General features: G+C 42.1%; 1 protein-coding gene across 4 annotated transcripts; it reads right to left on the bottom strand.

Moving 5' to 3' along the window:
• Positions 1 to 6,276: 6,276 nt before the first annotated feature.
• On the bottom strand, positions 6,277 to 9,948 carry LOC121548026 (phenazine biosynthesis-like domain-containing protein 2). 4 transcript variants are annotated; one of them, XM_041859427.2, is made up of 10 exons: positions 9,605 to 9,948; positions 9,052 to 9,157; positions 8,773 to 8,872; positions 8,415 to 8,513; positions 7,940 to 8,049; positions 7,296 to 7,328; positions 7,114 to 7,202; positions 6,813 to 6,988; positions 6,650 to 6,712; positions 6,277 to 6,471 (listed from the first exon to the last, which is right to left on the bottom strand). In XM_041859427.2, exons 2-10 carry the CDS (start codon positions 9,133 to 9,135, stop codon positions 6,359 to 6,361), a joined length of 867 nt encoding a protein of 288 aa, XP_041715361.2. In that variant the 5' UTR covers positions 9,136 to 9,157; positions 9,605 to 9,948; the 3' UTR covers positions 6,277 to 6,358. The 4 variants fall into 4 exon arrangements, with proteins under 4 accessions (XP_041715361.2, XP_041715363.2, XP_041715362.2 ...); XM_041859429.2 differs by lacking the exon at positions 9,605 to 9,948 and having other exon boundaries at positions 8,788 to 8,872; positions 9,052 to 9,502; XM_041859428.2 differs by lacking the exon at positions 9,605 to 9,948 and having other exon boundaries at positions 7,296 to 7,325; positions 9,052 to 9,479.
• Positions 9,949 to 10,549: the final 601 nt, after the last annotated feature.

The following is a 10,549-nucleotide window of genomic DNA, read 5'->3' as shown; positions in this document are numbered from 1 at the left end:
TGATCCCCGGATTAGTAAAATGCCAGTATCAATGTCTCTCAAAACACTATGGGAATCTGGGAATGGGATGGGAGTTTTATACAGTCCTTTCAGAAAGGATTCACACGCCTGAACTTTTCCACATTTTGTTGTGTTACAGCCTGAATTGAAAATTGATTAAATTGATATTTTTTTGTCACTGGCCTACACACAATACCCCATAATGTCAAAATGGAATTACATTTTTCAAAATCTTTTTTTTTTTCTTTTTTAAATGAAAAGCTGAAATGTCTTGAGACAATAAGTATTCAACCCCTTTCTTATGACAAGCCTAAATAAGTTCAGGAGTAAAAATGTGCTTAACAAGTCACATAGGTTTCATGAACTCATCTCCATAGGGACCTTTCAAAGTGTTCCTGTGATGTTGTGTTCTGACTGGACCAGGACGAAGGGGCAATGGGACTGAGCACCCATCTGGTCAACCTCTCCAAGCTAATGGAAAGCTTTCCTCCAAGGTCTGTTCAGTACTACTGCCTGAAATGGAAAGAATGATGAAGTGTTTTTCTCTTGAACATCCTACTTCTGTTTAATGGTAGGTAATAACTCATGGGTTCACCTCCCCCTGTTAGCAGTGAAAGACTGAGGGAGCAGATAGAGGACTTCCATCCTCCTCAGCTTATAGACAACCTCAGCAGTGTGTTGCCCAGGGAAGCGCTCTCTCTCTCTCTCTCTCAATTGTATTCTTTCAGTAGACTGAGCGATATGACATACACTGCCGGGTCAAAAGTTTTAGAACACCTACTCATTCAAGGGTTTTTCTAAATTTTTTACTATTTTCTACATTGTAGAATAATAGTGAAGACATCAAAGCTATGAAATAACACATATGGAATCATGTATTAACCAAAAAAGTGTTAAACAAATCAAAATATATTTTATACAGTGGGGGAAAAAAGTATTTAGTCAGCCACCAATTGTGCAAGTTCTCCCACTTAAAAAGATGAGAGGCCTGTAATTTTCATTATAGGTACACGTCAACTATGACAGACAAAATGAGAAAAAAAAATCCAGAAAATCACATTGTAGGATTTTTAATGAATTTATTTGCAAATTATGGTGGAAAATAAGTATTTGGTCAATAACAAAAGTTTCTCAATACTTTGTTATATACCCTTTGTTGGCAATGACACAGGTCAAACATTTTCTGTAAGTCATCACAAGGTTTTCACACACTGTTGCTGGTATTTTGGCCCATTCCTCCATGCAGATCTCCTCTAGAGCAGTGATGTTTTGGGGCTGTCGCTGGGCAACACGGACTTTCAACTCCCTCCAAAGATTTTCTATGGGGTTGAGATCTGGAGACTGGCTAGGCCACTCCAGGACCTTGAAATGCTTCTTACGAAGCCACTCCTTCGTTGCCCGGGCGGTGTGTTTGGGATCATTGTCATGCTGAAAGACCCAGCCACGTTTCATCTTCAATGCCCTTGCTGATGGAAGGAGGTTTTCACTCAAAATCTCACGATACATGGCCCATTCATTCTTTCCTTTACACGGATCAGTCGTCCTGGTCCCTTTGCAGAAAAACAGCCCCAAAGCATGATGCTTCCACCCCCATGCTTCACAGTAGGTATGGTGTTCTTTGGATGCAACTCAGCATTCTTTGTCCTCCAAACACGACGAGTTGAGTTTTTACCAAAAAGTTCTATTTTGGTTTCATCTGACCATATGACATTCTCCCAATCCTCTTCTGGATCATCCAAATGCATTCTAGCACACTTCAGACGGGCCTGGACATGTACTGGCTTAAGCAGGGGGACACGTCTGGCACTGCAGAATGAGTCCCTGGCGGCGTAGTGTGTTACTGATGGTAGGCTTTGTTACTTTGGTCCCAGCTCTCTGCAGGTCATTCACTAAGTCCCTCCGTGTGGTTTTGGGATTTTTGCTCACCGTTCTTGTGATCATTTTGACCCCACGGGGTGAGATCTTGCGTGGAGCCCCAGATCGAGGGAGATTATCAGTGGTCTTGTATGTCTTCCATTTCCTAATAATTGCTCCCACAGTTGATTTCTTCAAACCAAGCTGCTTACCTATTGCAGATTCAGTCTTCCCAGCCTGGTGCAGGTCTACAATTTTGTTTCTGATGTCCTTTGACAGCTCTTTGGTCTTGGCCATAGTGGAGTTTGGAGTGTGACTGTTTGAGGTTGTGGACAGGTGTCTTTTATACTGATAACAAGTTCAAACAGGTGTCATTAATACAGGTAACGAGTGGAGGACAGAGGAGCCTCTTAAAGAAGAAGTTACAGGTCTGTGAGAGACAGAAATCTTGCTTGTTTGTAGGTGACCAAATACTTATTTTCCACCATAATTTGCAAATCAATTCATTAAAAATCCTACAATGTGATTTTCTGGATTTTCTTTTCTCAATTTGTCTGTCATAGTTGACGTGTACCTATGATGAAAATTACAAGCCTCTCTCATCTTTTTAAGTGGGAGAACTTGCACAATTGGTGGCTGACTAAATACTTTTTTTCCCCACTGTATTTGACATTCTTCAAATAGCCACCCTTTGCCTTTACGACAGCTTTGCACACTCTTGGCATTCTCTCAACCAGCTTCACCTGGAATGCTTTTCCAACAGCCTTGAAGGTTTTCCCACATCTGGATTTTTTTCTTAATTGGCCCATGTCTTCCAGCTCCCTACAGAAGCCCATGAGGTATTACCCATCATGCACCTGTGACAGGACATCTGAGGTAGAACAGTGCCTTTCCTCTACTCAGCATCTGTAAATCAGCCTTCAGACTGTTCAAGTAATGTATCCATTTCTCAATATTGATTACTTGAAAAAGTACTTGAAACAGTTGAAAGTTTGTTACAGTATTTTTGGAGATCCGTTTTTTAACACGAAGCCATGGCAGCTATGGGTTAGTATGTTTTGTTATTGTTTTAAAATATTTTTATTACAACAGAATGTGACCATTCGAAAGTTGAAGTACAACTACCATTAACACTGTGAATCTGAATATATAAAAAAAAAATATATATATATACAGTGGGGAGAACAAGTATTTGATACACTGCCGATTTTGCAGGTTTTCCTACTTACAAAGAATGTAGAGGTCTGTCATTTTTATCATAGGTACACTTCAACTGTGAGAGACGGAATCTAAAACAAAAATCCAGAAAATCACATTGTATGATTTTTAAGTAATTAATTTGCATTTTATTGCATGACATAAGTATTTGATACATCAGAAAAGAAGAACTTAATATTTGGTACAGAAACCTTTGTTTGCAATTACAGAGATCATATGTTTCCTGAAGGTCTTGACCAGGTTTGCACACACTGCAGCAGGGATTTTGGCCCACTCCTCCATACATACCTTCTCCAGATCCTTCAGGTTTCGGGGCTGTCGCTGGGCAATACGGACTTTCAGCTCCCTCCAAAGATGTTCTATTGTGTTCAGGTCTGGAGACTGGCTAGGCCACTCCAGGACCTTGAGATGCTTCTTACGGAGCCACTCCTTAGTTGCCCTGGCTGTGTGTTTTAGGTCGTTGTCATGCTGGAAGACCCAGCCACAACCCATCTTCAATGCTCTTACTGAGGGAAGGAGGTTGTTGGCCAAGATCTCGCGATACATGGCCCCATCCATCCTCCCCTCAATACGGTGCAGTCGTCCTGTCCCCTTTGCAGAAAAGCATTCCCAAAGAATGATGTTTCCACCTCCATGCTTCACGGTTGGGATGGTGTTCTTGGGGTTGTACTCATCCTTCTTCTTCCTCCAAACACGGCGAGTGGAGTTTAGACCAAAAATCTTTATTTTTGTCTCATCAGACCACATGACCTTCTCCCATTCCTCCTCTGGATCATCCAGATGGTCATTGGCAAACTTCAGATGGGCCTGGACATGCGCTGGCTTGAGCAGGGGGACCTTGCGTGCGCTGCAGGATTATAATCCATGAAGGCGTAGTGTGTTACTAATGGTTTTCTTTGAGACTGTGGTCCCAGCTCTCTTCAGGTCATTGACCAGGTCCTGCCGTGTAGTTCTGGGCTGATCCCTCACCTTCCTCATGATCATTGATGCCCCACGAGGTGAGATCTTGCATGGAGCTCCAGACCAAGGGTGATTGACTGTCATCTTGAACTTCTTCCATTTTCTAATAATTGCGCCAAGAGTTGTTGCCTTCTCACCAAGCTGCTTGCCTATTGTCCTGTAGCCCATCCCAGCCTTGTGCAGGTCTACAATTTTATCCCTGATGTCCTTACACAGCTCTCTGGTCTTGGCCATTGTGGAGAGGTTGGAGTCTGTTTGATTGAGTGTGTGGACAGGTGTCTTTTATACAGGTAACGAGTTCAAACAGGTGCAGTTTATACAGGTAATGAGTGGAGAACAGGAGGGCTTCTTAAAGAAAAACTAACAGGTCTGTGAGAGCCGGACTTCTTACTGGTTGGTAGGTGAACAAATATTTATGTCATGCAATAAAATGCAAATTAATTACTTAAAAATCATACAATGTGATTTTCTGGATTTTTGTTTTAGATTCCGTCTCTCACAGTTGAAGTGTACCTATGATAAAAATGACAGACCTCTACATGCTTTGTAAGTAGGAAAACCTGCAAAATCGGCAGTGTATCAAATACTTGTTCTCCCCACTGTATATATATATTTGAGTTAATAAAGCCACATACAAACACGGTCTCTTTTTTGCTTTCTTGAGTAAGGCAGCTCCAAAATGCAGGTGTTTCAGCCTAGCTCAGTGCTTTCTGTGGTGGTGGGGCAGCCAGCGGAAAATACGGAGCGTAGGGGTTGGTAATGTTCTCTAGTTGCGCCGTGATTGGCTCAGTGTTCTGTCACTCATGGGGACAATACGTCACCGCTACGGAGAGAGCTCAAAATTTCAAGCCCCTTGTCATATGAAGAGACATTATAGATAAAACGTATAGGTGCTCATCGGTCATTGGACATAAACATTACACAACAAATCAGAAATTGCAAATTCAACAATTAATGGTTTGGAAGGAATCAGTGGCTAACTGCAAGCGTTGCAAAGCAATCACTAGCCTGCTATTCAGTGGAGTGGGTGTGTGGTCCAAGTCTGGGTTTAAGGGTCTCTTTTCCAAGCTTAAAACAATAAACATTCACATGCAACACCATGGGCCAGAAAAGGTTGAATAGATTGGCCATGCTGTAAATCCAGCATGACTTCTGCCGCGTTCAAAACAACTGGAAACTCGGAACTGGGAAATCTCAGACTTCAGTGAGTTCAAGAAAACTAGGAACGAGCCCCGACTGGGAAAATACATTTTGAACGGTCATCCAACTCGGAATTCCAAGTCGGGAACTCTGACCTCTTTCTAGAGCTCCAACCTGAAGGTCACTGACATCCTGATTTGACCTTGTTTTTTTTCCGAGTTCCCAGTTGTCTTGAAAGCACCATAAATCCAGAGAATGCCAGACTTTGATGTCAAAGTTTGATGACAACATTTGCCCACAAGGACTGCCGCACCATCTTCCTGTTCAAGTGAGAACAGCACAACAAGGTGAGTCCAACAATTTATTGTACGCTGCTGCATAATAATGTAATTTGCATACTGTAGCTAAGAAAGTCATACTAAGTGTATGTTGTGTAGTAAGCTGTTAGTAGCCCATGTGCCTCACCCTAATAATTTGGTCCCTTTCCCCCTCATAATTTAGCCTACTGTTCTGACTTGGTGGTGCACATGTAGCCTATAGCCTGCATTAGAGAAATGTAATCATCGAATATTGTAAGAGCTTTCATTGTCTGCTTATATGCCCCCTTTATTTATCCTACGGTTCTGACTTGGTGTACAGGGAGAATACTGTAAGAACGGCCCATGTTCTGAATTTTGTCGCTGTACATTTCAAAAGTGCTGAACAAATAGTTATATTGACTACGTCCTTCCTAGCTCGCTCATTGTCTTAATTACGGATTGCCTCTTATCCGCTCATCGTTCCCTTATGCCATATTTGTACATCTCAGTTGTCAGTAGAAACCACATTTATTTAAGCAAGTCAGCCTTATCAGATATGTTTTTTTTAAAGGCAGTAAATGAGGCTGAATGAACTGTTTTCGCTGATAGCCAGGCGTAGCGGCCCCAATTAAAAAGGTGACATTCAGTTCTGTCGCCTCATATTCAAAACTTGATCTCAAATCCAAAATGCTGGAGAATAGAGAGACAAAATTTAAATTTGAGCTTCACTGTCCAAATAGTGAGGATTGTATGCTGAATGTTGACTAACAACTTGATACAATGGAATCATCTCTCAAAACTCAAATAATCTGTAGACAGAGTTTTTTTTATTGAATTGCTACGCTCCTATTGTATACATGCCTAGGTCTGAGTGAACAGTATAGTTTCTACACAGTGAGAATCCCCTGCAGGACTGTTACTGCCTGGCCAGCGATATTCAGCCTGCCATCATCCTTTAGCTCAAGCTCCAGCTCCCCACCACGGCTAGAGCACTGATAGGCTGTCACACAGGGGGAAAATATAGTGTGTTAGTGGCAGTTCTTCGAATTATGCCATTTACATGATTATTGATTGGATTTTACTCGACTCAAGATGTACCTGTCCATCAATATCTGTAAATGTATTGTAAATGCAATGGAATTTGAACTCCATGTTGCAATACTGTTTAGATTACCCACCCAGCATCTTTTTCTTGCCAAGTTTCTCTGACCAGTAGCCTGCAAGGACAGTATGCGCAGAGCCTGCAATTATGTTAAAAAAATAAAATAAAATAAAATACACCTTAATGTTTACTTTCTACAAGCCTACAGAATAAGACTGGCCAATGTCCGCTGTTCTTACCAGTCACAGGGTCCTCAGGAACCCCGAACCAGGGAAAAAAGTTTCTGGAGTAGAAGTCATAGCCAGGCTGACAGCCAGGGTCTCCGATCACGGTGACAAGCAGACACCTAACCCTCCCGCCAGTGTCTACACGGAGCAGAACTGCTGGGTCTGGCTGCAGGGACGTGAGCACTGACCTATAACCCAAGAGTCACTGTTTCAATCCCTTTCAGGTTAAGTTGCCCTTCCGTCCTCTCTGTTTCCCAACACCCCAGGGATAATGAATAATGTATGAGTGCTTTTATTTATTTTTTAATGTTACCTGTCACAACTGTCAGCAAGGCGCACCATTAGCATTTTGGTGGTGCCACAGAGGCACACTTCTTGAACTGGCTGGTCTCCCACAGCAGCCTGTACATACAAATTCAGACTGTCATGGACACAACAAGTCTTATTCTTCACCATAAATTATAGAAACAGTGGTGAGAAGGATGATGCACTTACTTTAACTATGTCTTTAAATTCATTGAGACCCTGCTGACATGAAGCTTCAATTAGAACAATTAGAACAAAAGTGACATTGATATGCAAAGGCTTTTATGCAATACATATAATAGCATGTGCACAAAACATTAAGAACACCTGCTCTTTCCATGGCAGACTGACCAGGTGAAAGCTATGATCCCATATTGATGTAACTTGTTAAATCCACTTCAATCAGTGTAGATGAAGGGGAGGAGACAGGTTAAAGAAGGATTTGTAAGCCTTGAGACATGGATTGTGTATGTGTGCCATTCAGAGGGTGAATGGGCAAGACAAAAGTTAAGTGCCTTTGAACAGGGTATGGTAGTTTGTGTCAAGAGCTGAACAGTTTGCTCAACAGTTTCTCGTGTGCATCAAGAATGGTCCACCACCCAAAGGACATCCAGCCAATTTGACACAACTGTGGGAAGCATTGGAGTCAACATGGGCCAGCATCCCTGTGGAACGCTTGACACCTTGTAAAGTCCATACCCCGACGAACTGTGGCTGTTGTGAGGGCAAAAAGGGCGTGCAACTCAATATTAAGTAGGTGTTCCTAATGTTTGGTATACTCAGTGTATATAACATGTTGAACATGAATGTACCACATTGATTCCATCACCTACCAGAGGAGTAGGTTTGTTCAGGGGGAAATCCATCACTATAGATTCCCCCTGTTGTCGCACATACAGCTCGCCACTCAATGTCTCAAATACCACTGTTGAGTTGACATTTTCTGTAGGAAGGGGTTCGTGGGATAGAAACAGATAATTTAATTGCAGTCTATACAGAAAGGGTGTACTTGTTGCAATTCACTTGCTTACATGTGAGATACTGTATTATAAAATGGGTGGTTCGAGCCCTGAATGCTGATTGGCTGAAAGCAGTGGTATATGAGACCGTATACCACAGGTATGACAAAACATTTACTTGTACTGTTCTAATTATGTTTGTAACCAGTTTATAATAACAATAAGGCACATTGGGGGTTTGTGGTATATGGCCAAGATAACACGGCTAAGGGCTGTATCCAGGCACTCCGCGTTGCCGTGTTGACAACCACACCCCTCGTGCCTTATTGCTTAAATATGTCATTCTTACTTTTTTTGTTAAACAGTACTGCAGCTGAAGCCAGGGTGGCATGTCCACACAGAGGAACCTCAGTGGTGGGGGTGAACCAACGCAAACTGAAGCGTGCGCCTTCAATACAACACATACAAGTTACCATGTCCGCCATTTTAGTAAGTTGTGGTGAGTTGATTTACATTTTCTTTCCTCAATCCCCATCTACTCTCGTTGGCATCAGTCACCCACTCTTGGTTAATTGCAATAAAATAGATTACCACCAGATGGCAGATTTGCACATTTCTGCACAGAAAAATGTAAAAGTGGCATGCCTTTTCAAATAGAATACATTTGTAAGTTTCAACTCTATTTCAGAATGTCCAGAAAAAGATACCTGAGCTGAAGTCATCTTTTGAATTCAGCGGTATGATGAAGGCAGTCTCTGACAGGTTCATCTCAGCAGCAATGTTCTGGTACATATCATCCTGCAATTCCTTTTGGTTGAGAACAGTCAACAGTATTTTTTTGCATGATTACATTGGTAATGTTTAAGTATACCTGTGGTAAGATAACTTAAAGCAAATACTCATGTTGATTATTCAGCAATTCATGACCATATGCAATGACATGTAATCATGTTTTATTTGCCCAAGTAGAAAAAAAGTATACTTACATGTAAAAGCAGACAAACTGCTGCAGGATTTCCTTTGAAAGGTATGTTGGTAAACGCATCAACAGTGAATACTGGAATCTCCATTACTTACTAGAGTAGGCCTGTGCTGATTTCACAGAGAGAAGTGAAAAAGTTTAACAGCTGCACGCCTCCAGATAAACTTTAACCAGAGGGTGTATCATCCCAAAAGTCTAAAGTCCATTGCTTCCTCTCCTTTTCTTCGTCTGCACTGACTTGATAGGGCTGGCTTGGCTAGACCATCTCCCCATAGAATCGGACCAAAATATTGGCTTTCAGGCCAGTGCAGGTGAAAAAGGTTAGGCAAGTCTGGCTCCTAGCTATCTTTATTTCATTGATTTGATAGAAACTGTAGGTAGGCATCTGACCAGGGTTAATTTGTATTTTGTTTCAAAATCATTGTAAAGAGACGACAAGGAGAGAAACCGACCTAGACTATTGAGATAATATATAGGCTGCAGTCCAAACTAGACAGCCCTCGGTCCTAAACCCTCAGCCCTCGAATGACGTTTTACGTCGTCAAATCCGAGTGTACCTTAAATGTCCCTTGCCCAAGCGAGTGAGAGTGATGATCGGAGAGGCAACCTCCTTGGTGGAAATCTTGAAGTTGAGCTTAAAAACAACCAACCTAACGCTATTACTGTACCTAGCAAGCGAACGTAGCTAGCTAGCACTCCTGTCAGGTAGCTAGCTAGCTAGCTACATTTACCCATAGCTGGCTAGCTAGTTTTATAGTTTGGGCATTTATTCTAATTCATTTCAGAATTCCAACAAGTATGTTTATGAAACTAGCTACGTTTTATAGGCTCCTCCCTACGAGACTAAGCGAATTAGCCAACGCTAAAATCGCCTATATATATTGATTTTTTTAGCAAGCTAGTGTTTTGTCTGACATGCCGAAAATGCCGTAATGTTGATTATATTTGACACTTCGCGGCCACTGGAGTTTGACACGTAACTATAGTTTGCATTGAATTGTGGGTCATCTCAACCCCCTTGATCCCTCGAGCTAAATCGAGGGCTGAGGGGCAACGTTTGTGAATTGGACCTCCAATTAAGAGGGCAATCAAACTGCATCCGGTTTCGACTGGGATTTCCCGAGGGAAAGTGGCTAGCGCGACGGTTGAGAGAGTAAAAATAACGTGTTTGGACTGCAGCCATAGACTGTTTAAAACAGGGGCGTGTTCAGTTCGATTCAACGTTTGTTGCATTGTGTGACGGTTTGTAATGAACGACACGTTTCCCCAAAACTGTGTGCGTTGTTCTTCAACCAGTGGAGGCTGCTAAAGGGAGGACGGCTCATAATAATGGCTGGAACGGAGTATTGTGGCTGGAATGGAGTGAATGGTATCATACCAGTCCATTAACTCCATTCCAGCCATTATTATGAGCCGTCCTCCCCTCAGCAGCCTCCACTGTCTTAATATAATAATAATATGCCATTTAGCAGACGCTTTTATCCAAAGCGACTTACAGTCAT

The sequence above is a fragment of the Coregonus clupeaformis genome, chromosome 31 (genome assembly GCF_020615455.1).
Source record: "Coregonus clupeaformis isolate EN_2021a chromosome 31, ASM2061545v1, whole genome shotgun sequence".
NCBI lineage: Eukaryota > Metazoa > Chordata > Actinopteri > Salmoniformes > Salmonidae > Coregonus > Coregonus clupeaformis.
This window is presented reverse-complemented; position numbering and strand designations above follow the sequence as displayed.

What these genes read in the sequence shown, in the direction of transcription:
- LOC121548026 (XM_041859427.2), bottom strand. Translation starts at nt 9,135, where the DNA reads ATGGAGATTCCAGTATTCACTGTTGATGCGTTTACCAACATACCTTTC. An exon ending in AAAAGATGACTTCAGCTCAG is followed by an intron (nt 8,514 to 8,772) that starts GTATCTTTTTCT and finishes GTTGTATTGAAG; the next exon opens with GCGCACGCTTCAGTTTGCGT. An exon ending in CTTGCTGACAGTTGTGACAG is followed by an intron (nt 6,989 to 7,113) that starts GTAACATTAAAA and finishes CTTGGGTTATAG; the next exon opens with GTCAGTGCTCACGTCCCTGC.